General features: G+C 44.8%; 1 protein-coding gene across 5 annotated transcripts in view; it reads left to right on the top strand.

Annotated features, from left to right (window-relative positions):
• Positions 1 to 27,602, top strand: part of PHACTR1 (phosphatase and actin regulator 1) — a 442,313-nt gene that overhangs the window by 392,865 nt on the left and 21,846 nt on the right. For all 5 annotated transcript variants that reach the window (XM_031435188.2, XM_064476204.1, XM_031435189.2 and 2 more), the window contains 2 exons: positions 2,458 to 2,708; positions 4,639 to 4,795. In XM_031435188.2, coding sequence (XP_031291048.1) covers positions 2,458 to 2,708; positions 4,639 to 4,795 — 408 coding nt within the window. The remainder of the gene's footprint in view (positions 1 to 2,457; positions 2,709 to 4,638; positions 4,796 to 27,602) is intronic.

The raw sequence follows: 27,602 nt of genomic DNA on the forward strand, positions 1-27,602 counted from the left end.
CCTTGCCAGCCCCCTTCTCGGCTAACTCTTCTGTGCTCCTGTGTCTTTTCTTGCTGTCCGGTGCTCCTCCGGAGTTACCAGACGTGTGGGCTAGCCGGGTATTTGTCTTCTTCCCTCTCAGCAATTTTTCCCAAGCCATGGTCGGCAGTCAGTGGATATTGATTAATAGAATATTTTAAAACCCTTTTGGTGGATTCACCTAGCTTGCTGGAAAATACCTTCTTTGTCCTTCTGGAAACTGGACATTCTGTCACGTGCTCGATTCACACTCAGAAAGATGAATGGGTTGGCCAGGTGAGGTCTCTGGCAGTTGCTGGTCACTATGACTGGTCACCATGGTAGCGCTCTATGTAGGACCTGCCCAAGGGGCCTCATAATCCCCTTCTACTCAAGGTCTCATGCTTCCTGTGTATCTTGGAGGGAGGAGAAACCACAGTCTCCTCTTGATCACAGACTACCTGTGAAGCTGAGTTCCTTATCTTCCTTTGCATAATATTTCTCTCTCCATCCTCTTGAGGCAGTTGGAGCCTTCTACCTTAAGGAATGCTTACGCTTTCTGGTTTCCAACTTTTATTTCCTCAAAAGATTCTTCCCACCAGAAAAGAATATCTCTTGGCTTCTTTTCATCCCCACTCCTGTCATGTCCCCACTTCTCTGCCTTTGCAGGAGATATACATGGGGTGGGGAAAAGGCAGGGATGGGGCAAAATATGAGCCATGGAATTACATTTTTGCCTCTTTCATCCGTAATTCCCTTAATACCCAGTGTAGGAATCCAAGCAGGGTTGGAACCCAGGGAGTATCATCGTCTGATGGAAGGGCCATCTCGTGAGGTGGGTCAGTAATTCCCCCATCAGTCACCTCTCAGTCAGCTATTATATTTGTCACCCGGAGACCATCTGTTACGTGTTCCATCTGCCTTCTCTCACTGCCATTGTATTAAATTTAAGTGGAAAATGGACTCCTTAACCTGCTAATATCTAATGAAGATGCTGCATTTTTGTAAATATGTGATTTAATCTTAATGGTTGAAGGTTGGTTTTTTTTTTAAGTTAATTTAATTCATTGCCTTGAACATCATAGCTCATAAACGTGTTAACTAGATTTTCCATTTGTGTCCCTAAAGAGTTACATGAAAAATACGAAGAGAAAAACAGCCCTTTGGAAACAATAGGAGGAGGAAAATTAATTGAATTTAAATTAGACCTAGCAATCAATTAAAACATAATTGAAAGTTTTAAAGGAGACCTGGCATGCATTCACATGTCGTGAGTAAGATTTTTCTTTTGGATAAGAAATTGTTGCTGTAGAGGATAACCTTCTGCTTCATTTCCTTATGCATGCCAAACACTTTTGGTTGGTAAAATGCATTCAGTTTCCTATGTTTAGAAATTCCTTAAATGAAAGACATAAATTCCACTACCAGTTAATCTGAAAAAGAATTATAAAATTTAGCTATATGTTTCTGGCTCCGTTATTCTTGCTGGACTTCATTCAGAGCTGGTCATAAAAAGGATTCTAAATTGCTGTAGGAACCTAGGATAGACTCTATTAAGAAAATAACTATTTTCTTTATGTTTGATGACACACGTTTCCTGATTTTCTTACATTGAACTCATGACTTTCATTGCGAACCAAATCATTTTTAATTAAAAAAATATATTTTATCTGAGTTGGCTCAACCAAAGGAGTAAAACCAAGAATATTATCATGGTTGCTCCTTGGACCATTGACCTGCTGGCAAACCAGACAGGCGTCACCTGTGTCTCCTGAGGGTCTGGCTTTGTCCTTGGGAGAGAACTTTGTCTGAATCGACCCTGTCCATGCCCACCCTGATGTCATGCTTGGTGGTCCAGCCTGGTGGTTCCACCTCTTCTCTTTCTCTGCATCTCCATCTGTGACGTTTCAGTCTCTCCCACACTCAGCCCTGAACGCTCATGCTGTAGAGCTCTGCAGGCTGGACCCTCTTGCAGCATCTCTTTCCTGAATCTCCAGCTTCACCATCAAATTAATCCTTTTACTCTTCCTGTGAGACATGTGAGTTGCATAGGAACCTTCCTTCAACCACTGGAGTTGTCACTCTTAATCAGAAATTTAAAAATTTATTTAAAAAAATTTTTTTGAATTGTGGCAAATACACAGGACATAAAATGACCATCTTCCGCATTCTGCAGTACACAGTTCGGTGGCATTTAAGTACAGTTTCATAATTGTGCTACCATCACCACCATCCATCCACAGGGAATTAGAATCCTTGCTCCCTGTTCCGTGCTGCTCCCTCCATCGGGGTAGCTGCCATCCTAACACATTTAGCTGTAAGATGAGAAGTGAGGCTTGAATTGCCCAGTAGACCTTTTGTCTCTTAGGACGGGACAGCTGAGTTTTAAAAAGGTCGTGTTGCATTGACATGACGCCTTAGCCAGAATGAATGTCTTCTTTTCTCCTTCTCTTTCAACAGCTCTGAGCAGCGGGTTCCCTGTTCTACTTCCTACCACAGCTCTGGTTTGCACTCGGGTGACAGTGTCACAAAAGCAGGACCTCTGGGCCTTCCGGAAATAAGACAAGTGCCAACTGTTGTGATTGAATGTGATGACAATAAAGAAAATGTGCCTCATGAGTCAGACTACGAAGACTCTTCTTGCTTGTACACGAGAGAAGAGGAGGAGGAGGAGGAAGAGGATGAGGATGACGACAGCTCCCTGTACACCAGTGGGTGCATCTGCCTCCTCCCCGGGGGTGGGAGGGGCGGGGCTGGTGGGAGGAGCTGCCCACCCTTGTGGGTTCTAGTCCAAGGTCTGGTGGTACTGTTTCTTCATGAGTAAAATGAAAGAGTGACTATTCTCTAAACAGCCTCAGAGCTCCAAAAATGCAACACCATGCTACCATCTCCTGCCTCTTTAGATGTGTATCTCTTTCTTTGATTGCTTCCCTTGGGATGCAACACCCCCATCAATTTAAAAAAAAAGAGGCTGGAGGCACCTTAAAATTCAATTTGAGTCTGCAGAATGCTCCATAGTGCTGCTAAGCATTGTATATGGAACAAATTCATTTTTGAGCCTACCTCCACCACTTTAGAAGGCCTGAATTTAAATTTCTTCTTTAAGGCCTTGAAATGTGCTAAGAGACAAGAGAAAAAATGATGAAAGCCAAGTTGAAAATCTATCATTCTGGCTTTGAGAAGCAAATAGATTTTAGTTAAGTGAATATAGGCTGATATTTGGTCAACTTTTTAATACATGAACTTACGTAATAGTAACCTTTTACCGACAACGTGCCTGACAGTGAGCTAAGACTTTATTCTCTTATCTACACCTTACAACACCCAGTGGCATAAACTACTGCCCCATTTTACAGGTGAGGGAAGGAAGCGGAGAGGTGAGGGACCTGCCCAGAGCCTCACACCTACTAAGTGGCAGCGCTGGGATTTGGAGCTGCCGGTGTCTCATTCCAAAGCCCAAGTTCTAAAACCAGCGGAAGGAGAAGGAAGACAAGCCCTTTCTGTGTAAAATCCAAAGGAGGCCCCTGAACGTGCTGCCTCCCTGTCCCTTCCTCTTGCTTTACACCTCCCAGACCTCGGATAGCTAAACTTGAGCTTTGGTTAAGAGTCCAGGTGCGCCATGAGATGATTAGAACAGCATCGAGGAGGGAGCCACGGAGGGGAGCCACGTGACCCCTGAGCTGTTACCCAGCCCCTGCTTACCATTTCTTGCCCCAACAATGAAACTCTTTGCACCAGGATCTCTCAGCCTCGGCGCAGGCGGCACTTTGGACCGCATGCCCTTCCTCGTGGGGGCTGGCCCGTGCATTGTGGGGTGTTTACCGGCATCCTTGGCCTCTACCCACTGCGATCCAGTAGTGACCCCCCCTGCCAACCCCAGTTTAACAACCAAAAATGTCTCTAGACTTTGCCAAGTGTCTTTGCCTGGGGAAGTGGGAGGGGGTCGTTCCTGATTGAGAATCATGGATTTATTCCAGGTGTAAGGAAGCTCTGCCCTTGGTGTTCAGAACCTCTTATGTTTGAAAGATAAACAACCCCAGAATATGGCCTGTTTCAGTGACCTCACTCCCTCTCCTGCCCTGCACTGACCCCACTTCGTCTGCCTGACTTTACTTCCCGCCACCATCCCCAGCTCCACTGTAGCTGATGTCTTTTGTCTCCCAGGATTCCCTGGTTCATCTGTCACCTCCAACCTTTCAGACGTGCAGATGCCTGCCAGCCTATATTCTGTTTGCCTCCATTATCCTGCAAGTGCCAGCCCCTCCTCCTCCTCTGAGAAGCCTTCCATAATTACCGAAGGCCTTTGTCCCTCCTTTGCCCGTTGCATTCTGTTTTGCACTCCACAGACTGTCCTGCCCCCTCTTTGTGATGCTGCCCGCATGTTGGGGGGCCCTGTGGAGCAGAGATCCAATCACAGGCTCCCTGTGTGCCCATCACATGCCCAGCATGCTGCAAGGTAGAGATGATATGCTGATTGCAGGAAGTATATGAAAGTATCCTTTGACTGAGCTCTTGACCACTGCCAGGTGTTGGGCCATGGTGTATGTCTCCCTGCCTGTCACCTTGTGGCCCTTGGTCAGCCCCGTGGGAGCCCGGGCAGGTTTGTGACAGCCTGACTAACTCGTCCCTCCCCTCCTGCAGGCTCCCTGGCCATGAAGGTGTGCAGGAAGGACTCCTTAGCCATCAAACTCAGCAACAGGCCTTCCAAGCGAGAACTGGAAGAAAAGAACATCCTTCCGCGGCAGACGGATGAGGAGAGGCTGGAGCTGAGGCAGCAGATCGGCACCAAGCTCACCAGGTAGGACCGCAGAAACACTGGCTCTGCAGATTTCGGTAGAAGAATTCAGTCCCCATCCTCAAATCAGACCTGAGTGTCTCTTGAGCAGCTGCCTGCAGAAAAAGTCAGTGGCAAACATTTCTTCTCCAGGGCTGCTCCTATGGTCCCCTCTTCTTCACTTACCAAAATCTTGGACGTTTCACTTGATAAAAGGTTCAGGGAGAAGCTGAGAGGCAGACTTCCAGGGAGAACAACCACCTGTAGGAAAAGCACCATCATCCAGTAGAATTGAGGACACACACAGAGGGACTGTGGTTTGGTTAAGTTTTCCAAAGCAATCAAATAAATGCACTTTCTGTTAGATTGTGCAGCTGAGAGGTCAGTGGCGGGAAAAGATGCATCTTTACTGAGTTGTGACTTCTGGAGTGATTGTCTTTATGTGTGGATATTACAGGTGTCTGCAAAGCAGGATGTCATATTAAGGTTAAACACCTGTGTGTGTATTTGTACCCTAGGACATCTTTATATGGCGTTAGCTAACATTTGCGGCACGCTATTTGCCAGGCATTCTTCTAAACGTTGTATGTGTGTTAATTCATTTAATCTTTGAGCTTCCCTATGAAATGGACCTTTCTGTGCCCATTTCATGGATAAGAACACCAGACAGACAGAACCTGAATTACGTGCATAGTGTCGTACAGGATGGCTCTGGGGCGCCCCCTCTTGACCATACATTATGCCGCCGCTCTGTAATGACATTCACCCCGTGAGCCCCCACTTTGGCCCTGTGCTCGGGGTTTGGATCCAGTGTGTAGAGGCCTCCCTCTCCCCGCTTTCCCCCTGACACTCCCTCTGCCTGCCGCAGAGCCTCGTGTAAGTCACTTACTCTCTCCGCCCGTGTTTATGCCTCTGTAAGATGGGGTGGTTGGTGTAAGAATTAAATAATGTAAGTCAAGCATTTAAAGCCGTCCCTGACCCAGAGTACACGCTCAGTTATCTGCTGTTACTTCGTTTTCTCCTTCCAGCAGCCCAGTCGAGTCACTTTCGTTGTCAGCTTCATCACCGCACGTGAGGAAGCGGGTGCATGAAGAGGATACGGGGCACGGACGTCATCCAGCCGTGTGCCGCAGTTCCCCGCTCCCACCTGATTTCCTTTGTCACCTAAGGGCAGCTTCTCTTTCTCATAATTCACTTGGTTTCCTCCTGCAGGATGTTGTTTTAATGGTACAGGGCTGTGTAAAACGGTCAACACTGGTGGGTGATTTGACCTTGTGATACGTGGTCTTTCAAGTTACAGAATGAAAAATCTAACTCTCTCTCTCTCATTGAATTTGGTACCACATCCACACCTTGGACATCCGATCTCTCTTACTACCTCAGTGATTACTCACCACACTCTAGACAGCCTGTCCCATTGTTGAAGAGCCTGACTGTTAAACACCCTTCCTTCTATTGAACTGAAATCTCTGTCCATGGGTCTCCCACCCATTGGTCTTACTCTCTTCTCTCAGCAGCTACTCAGTGCCTCAGCCCCCCTCTTAACATGCATGCTTTCAGGTACTTGGAGACAGTGGTCCTTGCTCCCCAAACCTCCTCCCCGAGACCCCCCCCCCTCCTGTCCTACATAGAGACAGATCTCTCTGGGGCTGGGTGGAGTGGGTGTATGTAATTCTAGGCTGCTTCCTGCACCAGCTCGTTCAATTTTACAACCAATACAAACAGGACTATTCTTTGGGGGACTAGAAAAAAGAGAACGAGCAGATCCTGGACCCAGTCCCCCTTCCCAAAGTTCATCTCCACCCCTGAGTGAGGGCGTCCTTTCTGCTCGTTCTTTCCCCTGCTTCCCATTTCCCCAGCTTTGCTGCAGCATGAGCAGAGCCCCAGGGTTGTGGGGGAAATTGAGAACTTCTCTACAGGTGTACATGAGAAGCCAGACCATCTAGCTGCCCAAGGCGGCATCTTCTGTGGAGAGAGAGACAAAGGTGGGAGGTACAGAAAGCAGATGTGTGCAGCTAGCTGCTCTGCTTGTTCACCGTAGAGCTGTTCTACCTGGAGGAAACTGACAAAGTGAAAAAGGCTATTGTTGTTCCAGAACGTACTCCTAAAAAGAGACAGCCCAGCTTCTCGTGCCTGAACCCACACTCACATACGGCCAGCATGAGTGCCCAGTGATGGCAGTGACAAATCCCAGAGGTGGGAAGAGACATAGACCATCCCTGCCCTGAAAGAACTCTGCATCTGAAGTCTGATCCTTGTAAATCAACCATTTCCAACCCTTCCTCTTCTAACAACACCTCAGTACTGCTTAGGAGTCACGAAATCCATGGAGGTTTCACCATAGTAGACATCTGTACCCACCCCTTGTTCGCCCTGATCAGCAGAAGGAGACACACTGACCAGGTTGAGAAAGACGGAGGTAGAGAGGGCGGGGTCGGGAACGTACAAGGTACTGAGCTCCGAATCCATTTCGTCTTTGTTCCCTGTTTCAGCTGCGGAGGTTATTTCCTCGTGGTATAACCCTTGGCCTCTCTGGCCAGATTACAGGAACTGAGCCTAAAGGAAAGGCCACCAGGCGTGTTCAGCAGGCTGACAGAGTTGTACAGAGTTCAGCAGACCTGGTGGCTGGGCCCAGTCCACATCTCAAGGTCTTCCTGGAGGCAAGGAGTTTTAAGGACTGTTCCCTTTAAAATGAAAACCCAGCTTTGTGCTTCCAGCCACTCATTTATCCCGAAGCCAGGGCAGAATGGAGGGTAAATCTGAGAACCAGAGGGTGACCATGGTAGAGAGAGAACTAATCTGAGGCCAGGAGCCTTGGCCTAAGTAGGCACTTGCTCTCTGGACCTACATTTCCTAATCCGAGGGGATTAGACGAGATATCTGATCCCTTTGTGCAAAATGTGAACTTCATTATCCTCAAAAATAACAGAGAATGTAGGAATCTGTTTGCATTTCTGAAGCCTCAAGGCTGTGGCATCCTTTGGCTGTTTGAGGTCGTGAGATGTACGGGAAGTCTTTGGAAAATGTGCGGCCAAGCCTGCAATCCTCATGGACTGAGAAAGATAGAAGACATCATTTTAGCCTGGCAGTTTTAATGACATTAAAGAAAAAATGCATTTCGAGAATAATTCCAGATTGGGGGTAGGGAACAGAAACATCAAGTAAAATGATGCCACATGTTAAGGCAGAGTTCCTACCAAAGAATGCAGAAATACTGTTCTTCCAAAAATGCTTTCTGACTGATGCTATTGGGCAGACTCTCCTAAACCTCAGTCAAAAGTCATCTGGATGCCTTGATAATTAATAGCTATTTTAGTTGACTGCTATTTGAGAAGTGCGGGCTGCCCTTGAGACATGGACGTGGTCGGCTGGGTGCACACTGCTCTGCCCACTACGTGCACAGACTCAGGCTGGGTGCAGAGACCCAAGGGGCCAACAAGATCGTCCTCTGGGGGGGGCGGGGTGAAATAGTAGAACTTCCAGTTGAACTTGCCTCATTCGAGTTGACTGTGTCGGTATTATAATGTACGTGGTGTATCCTTGCAGTCATGCTTCTATATAACTTGTAAGTAAAAAAATATGTCAGGGTACGTGCTTGAAAAGTTAAATTGATAGAGTTCTCAAAAAGCTTTGAGTCCACAGACCTGAGGGTCCCTTCTCAGGGCTGGGTGAGCAGGTTTTTCCTCTCCAGTGACCTCCAGTCAGTGGAGATGTAGAGACCTCGGGACCACCCCTCGCCCTCCAGGGTGCCCCCAGATGCAGGATGCTGCTGCCTGCTCTCTGAGTCTCTTCTCTGGGCCCTTCAACCTGAACCCGAGGAGGTGGTCAGCCTAACTTTGTGATCTTAGCTCTCCAGTCCATTTCCAGTTGCCTTCTTCTACTGAGCTTTTCACTCCCCCAAGAAAGTAATATTGAGTCCACAGGACTCCATTTTATGTATTAGAAATCCAACTTACTGCCTCTTCCCCCGCAAAATCATCATTTAAAAAATCAGACAAGGAGCCATGCTTCTCAGTGTTCGTAGTGAGTGACCCCTTGATCAGCCAGGGCACAGTGCCTCCTGGCCCTTCTCCACTTTCCAGCTTGAGGTATTGATGTGTTGAAGAAGTGACCCCCACCCCAACTCCATCCAGAGGATGGTGCTCGGGACCATTGGGAATGGGGGTTTTGAGAATTAAAGGGAAGTCTGATGCCTAAAGAAGTAATGCTTTTGCTTCTGAAATATCCTTTAGAAAGTGAATCAGTCTGTAAGTCACCAAGACTATTTTTTTTAAATTAAAGTATAGTAGATTTACAAAGTTGTGTTAGTTTTGGGTGTACAGCAAAGTGATTCGGTTATACATACATATATATATATATATATATATATATATATATATATATATATATATATTCTTTTTCAGATTCTTTTTCATTATAAGTAACTACAAGATATTGAATATAGTTCCCTGTGCTATACAGTAGGTCCTTGTTGTTTATCTATTTTATATACAGTAGTGTGTGTGTGTGTTAGTCCCAAACTCCTAATTTATCCCTCCCCCCATCCTCTTTCCCCTTTGGTAACCACAGTTTGTTTTCTAAGTTTATGAGTCTATTTTTGGTTTGTAAATAAGTTCATTTGTGTCATTTTTTTAAAGATTCCACATATAAGAGATACTGTATGATATTTAAGACTATTTATTTTAAAAGAAAGAAGCTAAGACTCTAAAACATGATCTGGTCATGGTCACTCAACAGTCAGTGTGTAGAGGCTTCCTCTTGGCAACAGCCTGCTTTTCAGACCCAACTGGCCCAGTCCTCTCCAACTGAGATTTCTCCCTCTATTTCCTCCAGTACCTTCTGTAATATTCGGATCAGTCAGGAGGGCGAAAAACCTGGGAAGAAAACTAAAATGGGAGGGGCTTTGCAGTATATGTAGGAGTATATAACCTAAATTAAGCTTGGGAATAAAGGAGGAATTGGGCAGTCTGCCTCCTTGACACACTTCTGCCCCTAAAATATCTCTTCACCCTTAAAATATCACCCTCCCACCCACGGGTGAACTGTCATCATCTTATTCGAAGTTGTGGTTGACCAGAATTTTTTCAGCACCCCTGTGAGCTGGAGCAGGCATAGCCCCCTCTGAAAATTGGAAACATCCAATGAGGAAGCTCTTGGAACCTTTTGGAAGCCTTGCTTGGTTTTAGAAAGGATGTTGCTCCTCGTGATGTCCTTTTCCTAGACCGGACATAGTTGGCGATTGAGGCCACTCCCCTCTGACTCCTCCCAGGGGTCAGAGGGTACTGACTTAATTTCAGCTACTTGGAGGATCCGTTTTCTAGGGCTCCCGTAACAAAGTGCCACGTGCTGAATGGCTCACACAACAAAAATTTATGGTCTCACCGTTTTGGAGCCTGGAAGTCTAAAGTCAAGGTGTTGGCTGGGTTGGTTCCATCCAAGGGCCACGGGGGAGAGTCTGTTCCAGGCCTTTCTCCTGGCTTCTGGTGGTTTGCTGAGTCTTTGGTGTTCCCTGGCTTGTATGCATCTCTGCCCTCATCTTCACTTCCCCCCAGTGTGTGTGTGTGTCTGTGTCCAAATGTCCCCTTTTTTGTAGGGAAATCAATCATCTTAGATTAAGGCCCAACCGTCCATCACCTTGTTTTAACTTGATTACCTCTATAGAGAGCCTGTCTCCAAATAAGGTCACACTCTGGGGTACCGAGGACTTCTGCATAGGTATTTTGGGGAGGCACAACTCAGCCCATAACATTTGGAGAAGCATAAAGTGCATCTACCTGGAAGAGGAGCCACAAACTCAGTTGTGTGTCCAGGGCCAGATAAACACTGAACATAGGCAATCAGGCCGTTCTAACACTGTTAACAGGGAGTGTGGGGAGCTAGCATGAGATGGAAAGTCCATCCTTTATCCAAAGGGGTCATCGCTCTTCAGCTGCAGCCCCCTTGGTTTTGGAGAAATGAAGGACCCATTTGTCAGATCTTATGAAAAAGATCTGGATGTTTTAAGTGAAAATCCCAAATTTTTTAAAACATAGTAAAGACCAAGCATAGTATACTTATGAATTAAATTCAGCCCAAGAATCGTGTCTCAGCCTGGCCTCCCTGGATTTAATCTCTGGCTTGGAAGCCATAGCTTTTCCCTGTCTGCAGTGTCGTCCTAAATCCTGTGGTGTGCACTACACATTTTGATGACATAAGGTAGAGCCCTTCTGTGTGTGATAAATGTACCTGTGAGAGTGTGCATGTATTTCTCTGTAGCAGTTTGGAATGAACACCTTATAAGATGTAAATTAACTTGAATGTGGTTATGTGGATTATTTGTTAATATACTGTATTCCAGGAAGGACTTTTGATCCAGCTCTGTTTTAGGAATTTAGTCAGGTGATTTTTCAGAATGTCTGTCAGTGACTTTGGAAAATTTATGAAGTTGAATGAAGAAATCGATTGAAATAGCTGTAACCACTTTCTTTTCCTTAATGCTAATGAGTCTGGAAATCGGAAGGATTTAAGGTTGAAACACTGGTCACTGTGGATAGTTTGAATCTATACATACAGCATGAGATCAGCACCAAGCCTCATGTGGCGGATTAGGTGTAGGAGCCGCCTTTGAAACTTACCACATTTCCCCCTCTTCTCTCCTCATCTGTACTGCTCACGCTGTCACTTCAAAAGCTGTTGTCTTTGCGGTGGCCGGAGGGTGGGGAATGAGATAGGGAGGTGGAAAAATGATAACCTGATCATTCCCATGAAACCTAATATGTTATTCCCTCTTACTTAGAATTTAACAATATGCTAGAAAGGAAGAGTATTTTAAATCTGTATTTTACGCTCCTAAGCAGTTCACACTTCGCACTATGGGCAGACTATAAAATGATGTGTATAAAGGATTATGTGCTACTTTAAATCATAACGCAATGTTCAGGGGAGAAACTTGATATCCATTTTTTATGCTCATAGCACAGGCAATAAAATGCAGCCATCCTGACTTCTAACTGTAGCTGGCATCCTGTGTGTGGTTTGGGAAAATCAGTGTTAAGAGTCTTGCCACACTAGAGCCTAGTTCCAAGGTGGCAAATAGTCTCTCTCCCAAAATCTAAGGGCTGATGCTAAGGGTGAGCTGGCATCTCCCCAGGCGAGGTAATTTCTTCCACTGCAAAAGCGCTTACTAAAAATAGGAATAACAATCAAAGGTTTTATGAATTCAGTTCACCTTTGGCTGATTGAGTATGCTCTGGACATGCGTCCCTGTGAATCGCTTGAAAGACAAAAGGGAGGAAAATAGACTCAAATGAAGTTTTGGAGAAGCTTCCTTGCACACCTGGCTTTTGCAGCCTTGCAGCATCATCAGCGTTCTCATCGCCGTTTCCACTGTGATGGAGCGTGAGTGGAGCACGGCTCAGAGGGGACCAGAGAGGAGCGGGAAGAGGGCGCTGTATCCACTCATCTTCACGTCCACAAAGCCTAGGTGGGACTGGCTCAGGTCGGTGGGCTTTTTCTGTGGAGTTTGAGCCCTACCACAAACAAAACTGACATTGAAGACCAGTCACTTACCAAGCTGAAACTGAGTGATTGGAACAAGCTAAATCAGGGTGGAATATGACGGGAACAGAGTTATTGAATCCCTTGGCATCTGCATAGCAGACAGGTGGAATCCTCCAGCAGCTCAGCTGCTTTCAGACCATTTGACGTCTCCCATTAACTCAGTGCACAAAATAGAAAGTCCTCTGTAAACGCCCTTCAGAAATGCTGACATCTTCTGAAAGGTGCCGAGTTGAGTCAAGGTACGGCACTGCCTGCCTGATAGAAAGTTAAGGGCAGCTGCACATTTGTTTTGTTTAATGAGAGATACGAAAGCAGTCCTGATAAGATTTGAGGGAGGCGTATGGAGAGGAGGTGGAGTAAAACTTCAAAAGCACATGCGTAGATGTTGTGGTATTGAGGCACGAGCCACACCCATCACAGGTGTTACCGACTCGGGTCCTTGGACTCTTTCATGAATAGAAATTGATAAGAGGTCGGATAAGTTCAGGCAAGGCGTTTTTCTTCTTTTTCTTCTTTTTTTTTTTTCTTTTTTTTTTTTTTTTTTTTGCTTGCTTTTTTTTCCCCCTAAATTTACTTGTACTGCAGCATGAGGGAACGAACACAAGTAACAGGTGCCAAACATGGGCAGGCTGCTTCCTTAAATGGAATGTGAAGGTTGGAATGTGAGGGTCTGGTGGGTGAATGGATGGGCAGGAGGCGTAGCCTAGGTGGTCTGCCACCCTCTTCGAGGTGCCCGTGTGCAGGGATCACGCACAGTCCCCTGCTTTTGCTCCCAGCATCTCAGAAATGGCGGTTGATTTGTGGCCTTCTTGTAGCTTATTGTTCGTGTTTGTCTCAACTGTGCATGGGTACGGTGATTTTTAGTCCCTTATAGTTTTCTTTCTATTCTGTTGCTGGAAGAGACGTCTGTCCAGGTGCAAGTGTGAGCAGTCTAGTGGAGGGTCCCAGGTCCTAGCCTGTCCCACAGGGACCCACAGCCATTGAACTTGTCTCAGAACCTTGCAGAGGTGTCTACAGCCTCTTGCCCTCTCAGCCCAGCCTCCAGCTGTTAAGATAGCAGTAAGGATTGCATTCTTGGATTATGCTGTGTGTCAGAAATTGACACATTGTAACTGACTATACTTCAGTTAAAAAAATAAAAAAGAGAGATTGCGGTCTTGACATCCTGTTGCCAAGACAGAGTTCTGACCCTGACTCTGTGTCTTGTGTGTCGAGTCACAATTTGCAGGCCCCACAATGGATGTTGAGGAACAAAGCCACATCTTGTCAGGCCCTCCCAGAGCTCTGCGTCTGTGCCTTGCAGCTGCCCCGGCTGCCTGTGCATTTTTCAATGATAGAGTAAGAGTGAAGGACAAAGGAGCTGCTTTTTACCCAGCAGGAACAGAATCGATCTCAGTGTTTAAAATTTGCAAAGGTTTAAAAAGAAAAAAAGTAGCCATCATTATGGGATAGGGAGTCATTTTTTTAATAAGCTTTTTTAAATGGCTGATTATTCCAGCAGCATCTCAGACTTGGGGCCCAGGGGCAGGAAGGGTACCGCTGTATTCAACTATGGACTAAGCGGAGAATGGGTGAGTCCTCTAGGCTGCTGTTTGGCCCCATGCTTAGAGGTTCCTCTTAGCCGGGAAGCGTTTGGTGAGGGATGCCCTTCTAGTGTTCCAGGGATTTTTCTCCTGATCGTTATTGGGGTCGTCTGCACTGGTGATTCTTGTTTGCTGTTCATCTTAGCAGGTGCGGAAAGAATGGCCCTGTTTCTCAGAATACTTGGCTAAGAAAGAGATCTGTCTTTGGAGGCAACCACTCAGGGTGACAGTCCCTGGCATGCCATTGTCGGAGACTTCAGAGCACTTTGCTGATGATAAAAAACACTCTCCCAGCAGCACCTCCTCTGATAGTCTTCACCACAACCCTGCCTGTGGCTGCAATTGGGGATCCCTTCTCATAGGTGAGGAAACTGAGCTCTGAACCTTAGGGGCAACAAGTGGCAAAAAGAAACACATCTTCCAAAGCCAAGGCTTTCCCATTGCAAGCAGACATGCTGAGAGCAGTGTTTAGTGTGTTGTAGTTTTTATGTTGAACAGCATCTCCCTCCCAGGTGCCTGTGGTTGGGTGGGGATTGTGTGGGATGGTGGCGTTCTGGATCAGTGGCTCAAGCTTATATGTGCAGATGTGCTCAAGGGAGAGATAAGTCTTGTAAGGAAGAAAAAAATAGAAGATTTTCTTCCATCTTGGACTTAACTGGGTTTTTCCTTGCATTTCAGTAACACTGTCCACAATAAGTAGGAAGATCTGAAACACTTGACAATGAGGTTTGGTTCTCAAGACACTGGTACCTGATGCATGGCAAGAAACAAGGTGGTCCAGTGGGGTGGTTCCCACAGTGTGGTCCCTGGGTTGCTGGCATCAGCATCACTTGAAACTTATTAAAATGCAGCTTTTCAGGCCCCAGACTCTGAATCAGAAATTCTGAGGATGGGACCCAGAAATCTGCATTTTAACAAGTGTGACTGATGGACACTGACTTTGAGGAGCAGTGGTCTGGCAGGAAAGACAATCGAAGACTGTGAGGCTGGGCCTGAGATGGAAGCTCCATCCACCACTGACTAGCTGGGCTCCCGTGAGCCTTAGTTTCCCCACCTGTAACATGGACCTCCCACTCAGGTCCTCAGGAGCACTGAGTGAGTAGTAGATAATGAACCCTAGTTCTTTCCCTCTCGTGGTGAATTTGAATGCTGTGTTATGCTAGACTCTTATTAGTCAAAACAGTAATGCTAATAGGCATATTCTGAATATGCCCTAATAGGCAAATTCTGAATCCCAATGGCTTAAGACATTAGAAGTGTATGTTTCACTGGAATAAAGCCTACCATGGATCAGATGACCTCTATCCATTTGTATCTATTATTAGTTCTAGAACCCATGGCTCCAGCATCTCCATAGCCAGGGATGGAGTCCAGAAGATAAATACATCACTTCTGCTCACAATTCACTGACCAAAACTAGGCTCATGATCCCAATCCAACCGCAGGGGAGGCTGGACAAGGTAGAGGAGCACTTGGAGTATTTGATAAGCACAAAGTGTCTTTGCAACAATTCCACTTTTGTCCTGGGTTGTCTTTATTTGTTGGGTGTTCTGGGCGTGGATCTGGGCCATCACATCTGAAAAAGACTTGACTAAGAGACTTTTCAGAGATTGTGGTAATCACATACAATGGACTAGTACTCAGCCTGAAATAGGAAAGAAATTCTGCCATTTGTGACAACATGGATGAACTTGGAGGACACTATGCTAAGTGCAATAAACCAGACGTAGATACTGCATGAACTCACTTATATATTGCAACTTTGGAAAACAAACAGTCAAACTCATCATAACAAATAGAATGGTGATTACCAGAGGCTGGGGGTTGGCAGGGGAAAGGGAGCTATTGCTCAAAGGGAACAAACTTTCAGTTATGAGTTGAGTAGTTTCTGGAGAGGTATTGAACAGCATGGTGACTGTAGTTAATAGTACAGTTGACCCTTGAACCACATAGGTGTTTGAGTGCCACCCCCTCCCCAGAACAACTGAAAATCCATGTATAACTTGATTTCCCAAAACTCTTAACTACAAATAGCCTACTGTTGACCAGGAAGCCTTATAGATAACAGTCAGTTAACACACTTTGTATGTTACATGTATATCTACATATATTTTATGCATTTATGACATACTTAACTTTTTCTAGTATTTCTAGGCTATGTGGTTTGCCTGTAGGTTTTTTCAAATTGTCAAAAATCTCCAAAAAAAATCTATGCACAGGTAGTTCAACCCTGTGTTGTTCAAGGGTCAACGGTAATTTATATACTTGAAATTTTTTGAGAGTAGCTGTCAAGTGTTCCATATGCAAGAAGACAGTAACTTACTGGGAGTTGATGGATACGTTAACTGATTGTGGTCGTGATTTCACAGTGTAGACGTGTATGAGAACATCACATTCTACACCTTAAATATATACAATTTTCATTTGTCAAAAATAAGAGTAAATGAAAGTCTTTTTAAAGTTGGCTGAAGGAAGGAGGCAGCCAGTTGGCAGTTGGAATACGGACTTGCGGTTAATCCAAGGGGAGCAGATCATGTGGAGAAGCTGTGAGGGTCTGTATTGGGGCCAGGATCACTGTGTGCCCGTGATCTGCATCAGTGAGGTCCAGTTCAGTAAAGCAACTCAAGGAGATCAGGATAATCCCAATTAGAGAAAAATGAGTCCCCAAATAAACAGTACTTCCGTTTAAAGGAAAAACTAGCTGAAGTACAACTGGGAGGTCCCCAAAAGGAACAGTGGACCTGGAGCAGCACGAGTTTGTTTTCTGTGGGCTTAAGGTTACCTTTTCAGGGAAACAGGTTACTAAGGGAGACCGTGGAACCTCAACAAATTGGTTCTGTAGGCATCCTGTTGGAATTGATGGTGCACTGCACTGTACTAGGTGTCATTTAAAAGGCAGCTGGATAATCGTCCCTCAGAGAGGTTTAATGTGGTCAGGGTAACTCATCATTCTGTGGTTTAGCCTGGGAAAGAGATGCTGATGGCAGGGTCTGTGGGGAAAGTGTGGGTCCTTGTAGAGCACAGTCTTTCATTGGTGGGATGTATCTTAGACTAGTTGTCTTTCCATTTTTTTTTTTCCTTTAAAAATGATTCCAGAAGAAAGGGGGTGGGACAGAGTTCTGGATAATTTAAACACTGAATAATCTAAACACTTACACATTAGTAGGAACATCAATGCTAGTTGTCAGACCACTTTTCTTGCAATACGTTCTTTTTCTTTCCTACAATCTTTCGATCCCTTTATGAGATGAAAGTCATAAGGATGTCAGTGCTATCATCCTTCTATCCATGAAAGGAGCTCTCAAAGCTATTGATGAGTTCACTGGGAAGCAATGAATAAACTGAGTTAAATCATCTTATGAAGCATCCAAAGTATCTTTCAAACTTTAGTTGAAAGATAATTCTGTCTCATGGAATACTACCTCAAAATCTGGTTTAGTGCTTTCAGATTGGCTTATTTGGAGAGATTTTGTTTCCACAGTGGGCTTTGTACCTATACCATGGGGAGTCTATTTGTGAGTTTTCCCATGTCCTTCACAATTGCATCTTCTGGATGGGAAGAAGCAAGCATTGGAGCACTTCAGAGCTCCGACAGGCACTCACTGTCATCACCTCTCACATCCTTAATTTTTCGATTAAGGAAACTGAGGCCACAAGAGATTAACTTGCTAGCCAAGTTTGCATAGTTTTCTGGCTACACTGGGATTTGAAACCAAGTCCTCTGACCCCAGCCAGTGCTAAAAATTAATATCCCTGAAAAAAGGGGAGCAGTGCATTTACCTCTCGCTGGAAGAAACAGGCCAGTTTATCTGTTACAAAGTATACCAAGTCATAGATCTTCGCTGATTCTCTCAATTCATGTCTGAAAGAAAAACAAATGACTCAAAGCAAAAGTTTTGAATTAAATCTTGAGGAAGCATTTTCAGAAATCAGAAGGCCCGTGAATAAGGAATCCTTGGATTCTCTCATAGGTGAGTTCTTTCACGGACACTGTTTCCCCCTCAGTCCCACTCACTTAGCTGAAAGAACATTTAAATCAAGTGCCTGAGTGAGAGACGTTTCTCCATCTTAATAGTTCAACACAGCTGAGAAAGTCTCATTAATAATTCTGAATACTGAGCAGATACTTTAGAAGATTCTTTGGCTGGTGCCTTCGTTTGGAGTTGGACTATTCTCGTGATTCTGTCATTCACATGATCAGTGAAGCTCTGATCATTTATCCTTGAGATTTCTTTGTTCTCCGTTTCAGCGGTAAAGTTGGCATTTCTCGTCTGCAGAATAATTTCCATGGTATGTAATGCTCTTTCTTCCTCATCCGCCAGCGTGGCTGCAGGTTTGATTGCACGTGCTTTTTCTGCAGCTCGCCTGCAGAGCTGCACACAGTCCTGCACATTAACATAGGGAGCTGGGTTACAACGGAGACGTTCGCGGTACAGTTGTTTTTCATGGGTCCCCGCACATCTTTGTTTACTGGCCAAAAAAGAAAAACCCCAACTCTCGTGCAAAATGCTAATAAGAGAAATTCATTTTATTTATCGTCATTATATTCATTTCACTCTTCTTGGTTTAGAATGCAAAGATTTTCATTATAGCCTTGAAAGTTGCATATATGCTAGCTAGTAATTTTTTGACAGAATATAAACTGGAAAAATCATCCAAAGGTACAAACCCTGGAAAATCGCATTTCCCTCTGATTCCAAAGGCAATTCTTTTGAAATAGAAGTGAATACGCTTCTATTTTAGGAAATGTGATCATGAAAATTTTATGTTCTGTGCCCACTGAACCATTAAAACAATAGTTCTTCAAAACGGGCAGCCTCATTAGCGCCTTTGGGGGAAAAAAATACAGGCAGACAGATAAATACTAGAAGCTGACAGGTAATCAGCGTGTTGAAAGGAATTTTACCCACAGTGAATCCAACCCTCCTTTGACTGTTATGATTTTCCTTGTTTTGCTCATCTTGTAACTTATCAGGCTCCATCTTGAAAGATGCTAGGACAGGTCATTGCATTGCATCTTCCCATGTGTTAAAATGAGACTGGGCAGGGGCTGCCATCCCCAGATTTGTTTGAACCAACAGGTCTGCCATCTTGCATGTTTCTCCCCAAGAAGCTGGTCAATGTCCTGTCCAAGGGAAGCCCTCAGCACGCCCTCCTTAAGTGACTTGGCACTTCCTTTGGGTTCCTGGAAGCTGAGAAAGGTTGGGGGTGCCTTCTGCCTGGTGCCTGCCCAGTCAGCGTGGCACGTGCTCTGAGCACTTCCCCCGCCTGACCCGGCTCTTGCACCATCTCACTTCTCCATCACGTTGCCCGCTCTCTTCACAGCCCTTAATGCAATGTGACCATCTGGGGCCACAGCCTGTGAAATCTGATTCTCACCCCCCAGCCAACAAACAGTACCACTGGCTAATGCTCAGGCCATTTCCCACGAAGGAGCTGTAAATTCATATAACTTTGTTCAGGCAAAAATAAAATCAGCTTATCCACTTAAAAAAAATAAAAGCCCATATATAATGTCATGTTTAGACTACCTAAGAAATTAGCTTAAATCTGTCATGAATTTATTATGTAATGTGTTTCCCAAATGACTAATAATAGAATACTGACATATGTAAAAATATATGGGACATTTTCTTGAACATTAAAAGTCTTCATTTCTGTAAGTTTTCAAACTGCCTCTTGGACAGGTAAATGGGGTTTAGGGGTAAATTCTGATCTGCTTCATGTGCATAACAGTATCCTCAGGTTGAGTTAATAACAAAGCCCTAAGGCCGTGGACCCTAGTAGAGGAAATAAATCATCACTGTAAAGCCAATGAATAGATGAGGCAATAAATCATATTAAGGAAAGCGTGCTTTTAAGGAACGCTTAGCTGCAGCTGTGATCCAACTTCAGACCCACCGAAAATGTCATCCTCGTGTGGGCTAAAGCCTGAGCACGGGGCCAGAAGCCAGAAGCCACAGCGGAGGATGAGAACTCAGTGCAGGGACAGGGGGCATAAGAAAAACACTCAGCAGTTATCCAAATGGTGCACAGAAGAGCCGGTGCACGAGAGACAGGACGTCTTCCAGATGGAAGATGGGGCAGAGCAGCTGTGACAGAGCCCACGGGGCCCCCCAAACCTGAAGTACAGTTGACCCCTGGACAATGTGGGGGTTAGGAGTGCAGACCCTCCGCTCAGTCGATTCTCCATGTCCGGCCCTCCATGGTCAGGTTTCCTCCAGATCCAAGGTTCTGCGTCTGTGGGTTCAGCTGACCGAGGACCATGTCGTGCTGTAGTGTTCAGTGTTGAAAAAAATCCACATGTCGGTCAACCCACAGAGCTCAAACTGTGGCGTTCGAGGGTTAACTGTATTTACCGTCTGTCCCTTTGAAGAAGAAAGAGATGACGTGTCTGAAGATCTAGACTAGGGATGTTCAGAGAAGGTGACCTTGCTCTCACAGCGTCACAGCATCGATACTGGATCCACCTAGGAGGAGGGCAACCATCAGGTATCTCCATCTGACGGCTGGAAATACTTCTCTTCACACAAGTATGGTTTTCCTTTGTGCTAATTTCTCTAACCCTCAAAGTGATTCTATTTACTTTTACTTCTTAGTCCAGATCTGAAGCACTGTATTGCTTTTAGAGGTGACACTAAGGATACAGTCCCTTCTTTTAAATGCTATTACCTGAGCAGGTAGAGGAGCTGCTTCAGGGACACCCAGGTACCATCGAAAGCAGCGCAGCTCAGCTTTTGGCCAGCTAGGGAGAGACTGGCTCCCCAGACATGTGCCAGAGGGAGTCACTTTAGCAAAAGGTGTGTGTTGTCCTCAAGAAAGGAAGGCCACATGCCATGCCAGGCAGGCCTTGCTTGAACATAAATATTCACAGGGGTGATGAGTGTCTTCCTGTTCTTGCTGTTGAAGCTAAATTCCAGGCCCCACAGGAGAAGGTCGGGAGCAGTGAGAGAGACACAGACTAAGAGTCAAATCACAGCACGTGACTCCTGGGGTGCAAAGTAGGCCTAACCTCAGATCTGTAACCTCAGGCCCAGTGACACAGGTTTAGGTTAACCGAGCATCACACAGGTATGAAGGGGTGTTGTGGTGGCATTTCTGACAAATTCCAAAACGTGGGGATGTGTGTAAAACTGTGGTGACAGGAGGCTGACAAAATCTCTACACGACGCTTACTGCATAAAGAAGAAACATTTGTATCTTACACAGACACACAGACACCCATGTCAGGAACATCCATCTTCCAAGTAGACAGAGGAGGTGCTGAGATGGGTCCCCTGGCTGTGCTTGGCCCTCTCTGTCCCCTTCCACGTGCTTCTCCGTAGATGCTGGCCTGGCTGGGAAGGGTGGCTTTCAGGGCTCTGAGTGTCCGAGCGTTCCTGTCTGCTGCGTGTAGGATTCTGCTTTCAGGCCTCACAATTACCTCTTGTTAAAGACATGCTGGTCAGGATGCTGGCCACGGTCAGGCTCTCCCGGAAAGGGGAGATCACGCCTGGTGTGGGGGAAGGTTCTACAGTCAGGCCTTCCCCTCGGGACAGAGGTGGGTGTTTATTTCACACCTCAGGAACTGGTTTCGCTGGTAATGCCGGTGAGGCTCAGGCAGTCCCGGCCCAGGGCTGCTAATGGATTCTGCCCACGTTTTCCCTGGGCTCCTGCTGGGGCATTTCTGCATGGAGAAGCTGCGTGCCCGTTTGCTGGTGCTGCTGGGGTCTTTTGATTTCCCTGTGGCTTCACACATCCAGGTGCACATGCGAGAGAGTGAGGGTGTGTGTGTGTGTGCTGGGTATCCGATGTGGACAGAATGCAAGGAGATAAGGGAAAAAAAGGAAATTTTATATATATATATATATATATATATATACACACACTTATATCTATACATATGTATACACATACACAAAAAAGGAAATGTATATGTTTATACACACACACAAACGTACACACGTACACAGGAGAGTCAAGGATACTGACTACCATCCACCAGGCTGGGAGCCAAGGATCCTGCGCTACACACGTGCTATGTGTTCCTGGCCTCTTTTGGCGAACATACTTGAGGGGATACAGTCTCTTCTTACAAGCCATCTCTCTCCCAATCCGTTGTGTAGATAAGGCCAAGAATTTAGTAAAAGTGATTTCTATTTGTTTTCTGTGTGGTCAGGGTAAAGTCTGTTGAAGCAACCATGTCACACTCCATTTTTATGTTCTTTTTCCTCTTCGCCTTTCCCATCTTACAGATACTTCCCTGGTCAGATAAACCCATTCTAGTATTAGAACTCCGTCTTTCCTGGTTCTTTTGAGAGTTAACAAATAGATTTTCAAAAAAATGCAAAAATACAAATCCAAACTGATTACACAGTCCTAAAAACTACCATGCTGCTGGGGAAAAAAAGATGTGGGTGGGTAGGTGGAGTGATGTCTCTTTGTTGCATGATATATTTGTATGTATTTTGTGAAACATTATCAGGCCATGGGAAAGCGCTTATAGGCTAATGAGAATAACGACATTCTTCACCACTCTTTCGTTCTTTGGGGCTATTGATTTTTAAAATGAAGCATTGTGCTAAAATTGTGAGGTCATCGATCAGGAAACAGTATGGAAATGAGACCTTTAACAAAAGAGAATTATAGAAAACTTTGCAAAATAATGTGACCAAAACCCCCACCACTCAAGCGTCTGAGGCTCTTTGTTTCCGTCTCCAGGTCTTGGCACCTGTCTCCCAGCTTCTGTCTCACATAAGCCCCTTCAGCCTCTCCGTGGGAGGTGCTGATGGCCCCAAGACGAGGGATGGCCTGTGGGGTGAACATGAAAAGAGCATGGGCTGCACATACTCTGTCGCTCCTGGGATCGTCCGGGTGTCACAGTCAGAGCATGGGCATGGGAGAAGGCATCCTGGGGCCCCGCTTCCAACTCTTCATCCCTTGCCTTGCTTTAGAAAGTAATCAAGGCTTGGATGTGTTGTTTATTGAAGCCCAGCACAGCAAGACATTGGGACATCTGGACCCACAGTGTTTTGCGAATGAAATGAGGGGACGAGTAAGTTAACTGTGTTTGCTTGTGACATTTTCATGTGGTCTAGACCATGTAAGTCAACCTACCCACAGTCTTGTCCAGGACAGTCACTCAGCAGTGACCCCCAGAGCTTCTGCTTTTCATTTGAATCACTTTTTGTCCTTCTTGCAGAGGTCTGCTCACCAGAAGCAGCATTCTTTAAAGAAGCGGGGACAGTAAGTACAGGGACACCTTGCTAAGGCTCGAGTTAAGAGAAGGCTATCCAGATGCCCGTGCGTAGCAGTTCCTGCTTGGGCCTAGATCAGATCTCTGGCTGAGATTCAGATGGTTGTAAGCTTGTTTGGTAGGCATGTTCTGGGTCTGACAAGACATCTTCTTTCTTACGGGAAGTCAGCTGTGCCCTCACTCTGGGCAGGCGTCCTTCAGCAACAGACTGATCAGGCGTTGTCAGGTGCCTTTTCCAGCAGTGAAGGCAAGAGTCCACGCCGAAGGGGCTAAGGCATAAAAGGATGAAATCAGCCAGTGCCCTTTGGTAATGACAGGACTTGTTCTGAGGACATAACTGGGGACTCCCTGAAGTAATTGGGGTAATTTGCAAAGATTGGAGATTATGTGTTTGACGTAGGAAATACTGTGTGTAAGTCATCTGAATCTTTTTCTTGACTTTTTCCTCTGGGTTGGAATATTGTCCCCAGTTTGAGTCCCTACCCTTAACGAGAAATGGTATGGAGACAGTCTAATCAGATTGTCATCTGTCACTCTGCTCATCACCAGAATTGGTATGTTTATCTGACTAGCAAAGCCAGGGTGTCCTCCTCTGGTATTTCTCAGCACCTCAAATCTGAATAGCTTCATCAAAAAGAAAGACTTTCCTTACCATGATCTTCCTATCCATCAAGGATCTGACAGGAAATAGGCAGTGCGTTCATTATGATTACTGGAGGAGGGTTTATTTACAATAGAACTAATTACAAAGATGTGGACAGGCTTCAGAATCCTTCTTAACACAGAGCTCTAGGCATCCTCTGTCAAACAGTCAGAACTGACAAATGAGATGAACTAATTTTTCACTGTGCATAAGAACCAATAAAGCCATAGCCTGCTTATCTATTTTTACATGAAGAAGTGTTCAATATGTGGGAAGCTCTCAAATGCAATGAGTTAAGGCAGGAGGTAAGTTTGGAACCGAGAAAGACCTACTTCTTAGCTCCTCGAGGCCAAGAAACTAACACATCTCTAATTCCAGTTTTATTACACATCAGATTCATCTCTTTAATTTCCACCTACCTGGCACTTATCTGGAAAATGTTCAACAGATCTGAGGAATCATACTGAATTCAGTGGAATTAAAGTGAAATAAATACTAAATATTAAACTTATTTGTCTAAATTATGGCCCCTAACTTCTTCAAGATTTTATTTCCATAAGATAGAAAATAGATCTCAATTCTTCGCTTTGTATATGGAGACTAGCATCTTGCCCACTCCATTTCTCCCCTAATTTCTCGATCATCTTCCTCATTTCAGTAAAGTTACTAATGACTAAACCCTTTTCAGGATATACAGAATTCCTCCAAATCCTCACACGCTCTCTAAACTTACCTACCTGCCTCGTCTCTGCCCACCCCCCACCTTCCTCCAGCTGTTAACGCAGCCTCCTCCGGTGTTTTATAATGCTGTCCATGTTCTCACACTTCAGTGTGTGGGCAAGTCTGGAGACCCCTGTGTGCCCATGTCCTGTGTTAAAGCGACACAGGCTGCTGGGTTCCACCCCCAGGCTTTCTGATTCAGTTCCACTGGAGCCCAGGAATTGGCATGGCTAGTGAGTTCCCAGCTGCTGCTGAGAAATGACCTGGGAAGCCTGAAAAAGTATGTATCCCCTAAAACTAACACATCATTGTAAATCAGCTATACTTAATAAAAAATAAATTAAAATTAAAAAATAATTTTTAAAAAGTAAACTTTAAAAACAAAAGTACGTATCAGTGCCCAAGCTCTGCCCCCACCATGTATTCTGATTTAACTGGTCCAGAGTGTGGCCCCGCCATTAGCGTTTTATAAGGTAACACAGGTTATTCTAATGTGCTGCAAGGTTGAGAGCCACTGACTCGGAAACCATGGAGATGGCAGAGATTGGGAAGAAAGACAAAATGCTATAGGGAGAGGACCAGGGATGAGCAGCAAGCCACAACTTGAGGATATTTGTTCCCACTCGACTAGTGAGGTGTGGTAATTGGGGCGGTGCTGATGCACTAGTTTTGCCTCAGTCTTAGTCTTTTACCTTGACCTCTTAGCAGATCATATTAAACTTGCTGAAGACTCTGGTGGAAAAAAAAGTTTTGTGTTCCCGGGGAGAATGTTAACTTTTACAATAGAAATGCAGTAGAGCTATCTATTGAAGGATTTAAAAAAAAAAAAAAAAAGTAAGGGCCAAATTTCAGATCTTATGTTTTGAGAAGAGGCTAAGGATAAAACACAGTGTATATTTGATGGCAGAACTTTATTCTATCATCCACACACAGTCATTCTTGGTAATATTGTTAGCTGTTATAACTAGCTCTAACTGAAGGCCTAGACCAGTGTCTGGTATGTGATGGGTGGGTGGATGGATGGATAGATGGAGAGATGCATGCACAGATGGATGGATGAATACATGGACGGATGGACAGTCTCATGCATGAACAGAAAGATTGATAGATGTACACATGCACAGACAGACGGATGGATGGATGGATAGACGGATAAGATTAAACTACAGGGGACCAAATCTCCTGAGGCACTTTAAAGTGGTAGAAGAGTGGACATTTGTTTTTATTCCCATATTCCTTATCCTTTGACATCACGTTGTTTTAGCATTTCTTTTGATTGTTTCTTCATGTAAACATGGCTTTATTGAGATGATTATATTCTTAGGTTAACTTAACTATCTTAATTTCTGTTGTAACAACTCAGATACTCTTTCAAAGTGAAGTCTTCCTGATTGCTAATTTTGAGCCTTATGCCTAATAATCCTAGTAACACCAAACGTATTCACTATGTAGGCGCTCAGTTTTTGTACTAATTATTGTTTTTTTTAATAAGTTTGATGCCATGAGCAACACACCCAGTTCGCTGGTATTCCCAAACTGATTTCAGCTCAACATGATCAGCATCATTTCAGTGTTTTTCTTGATTATTACCTACAGTCCTTTATCTTTGCCATGGGGCCTCACAGTGGGGCTATGGTCTCCAGTGAATAAAGCCAAAATCATTTCTCTCTTAAGAGTAACCTGTTTATCTAGTTGAGGTGAGAAACTTTTTTCGAGTTAATATATCACGCTTTATGCTTATTTTTATTTTTTATTTTTTAATTATTTTTTATTGAAGTATAGTCAACTTCCAATATTCATTTCTGGTATTAATTTCTGATGTACAGCATAGTGATCCAGTTACATGTATAAATACATTCCTTTTCATATTCTTTTTCATTATAAGCCATTACAAGGTATTAGATATAGTTCCCTGTGCTATACAGTACGACCTATATTTCTATATATAGTAATTTGTATCTTCAAATCCCAAACTCCCAATATATCCCTCCACCCCCACTCCTCTGCCCCCGCCCCTGTAACTGCAAGTTTGTTTTCTATGTCTATGAGTCTGTTTCTATTTTTATAAATAAGTTCATTTGTCTCATTTTTTAAAATTCCACATATAAGTGACATCATATGGTATTTTCCTTTTTCTTTCTGGCTTATTTTACTTAGTATGATGGTCTTCAAGTCCATCCATTTTGCTGTAAGTGGCATTATTTTATTCCTTTTTATGGCTGAATAGTATTCCATTGTATAAACATACCACAACTTCTTTATCCATTCATCTGTCCATGGACATTCAGGTTGCTTCCAAGTCTTGGCTATTGCTGGAGAGTGTGTGGCGAAAAGGGAGCCCTCCTACACTGTTGATGGGTATGTTGTTTGGCACGGCCATTATGGAAAGATTATGAAGAATCCTTAAAAAACTAAAAATAGACTTACCATATGATCCAGCATTCCCACTCCTGGGCATATATCCAGAGGAAACTCTAATTCAAAAAGAGACATGCACTCCAACGTTCATAGCAGCACTATATACTTATTTTTAAAGGGGACTTTCACATTTTGTCCTTCAGTTCTCAGCACTCGTATGCAGTAGGCAGGCTGGGTTGTTGTTACGGCCATTCGTCATATGGTAAAACTCGGGTGCAGAGAGGTGAAGCAGTGTGATGTATCCAGCGGAGCCTCTGGCTAATGGTAGAGTTAAGTCAGGAGGCAGGGCTCCAAATCCCAGTCTGTTTTCCCCAGTCTGTGCTCTTTCTTATGCAGTAGCCAGGCTGTTTGTTAATAGCTTAAGGGGAATGATGATGGGGGGGGGGCGGGGTTGAGAAATTTCTGGAAAGAGTTGGGTGCATGGATAAACAGCTTTAAAAATTGTGCTGCCTCATTTGCACAAGAAAAGATATAGGACAGGGAACTGAGGGATAAAAGCCAACTGCTGCTTACCCTCCCCAGAGGCCCCTCTCCAGTGGCAGGAAGGCTGTCCCGCAAGCCAAGAGTTCTAGTCACCCCCGTGGGCACAGCAGCGAGGTAGCCTTATTTCTTCAAGGTAGTCTGACAGAGGCTGGCAGCCGAGGATTCCTTCTGCTCCATCGCTCAGGGATGAAAAGGCTGAGGCTCAGAGAG

This window comes from Camelus dromedarius, chromosome 19 (assembly GCF_036321535.1).
Source record: "Camelus dromedarius isolate mCamDro1 chromosome 19, mCamDro1.pat, whole genome shotgun sequence".
Lineage (NCBI taxonomy): Eukaryota > Metazoa > Chordata > Mammalia > Artiodactyla > Camelidae > Camelus > Camelus dromedarius.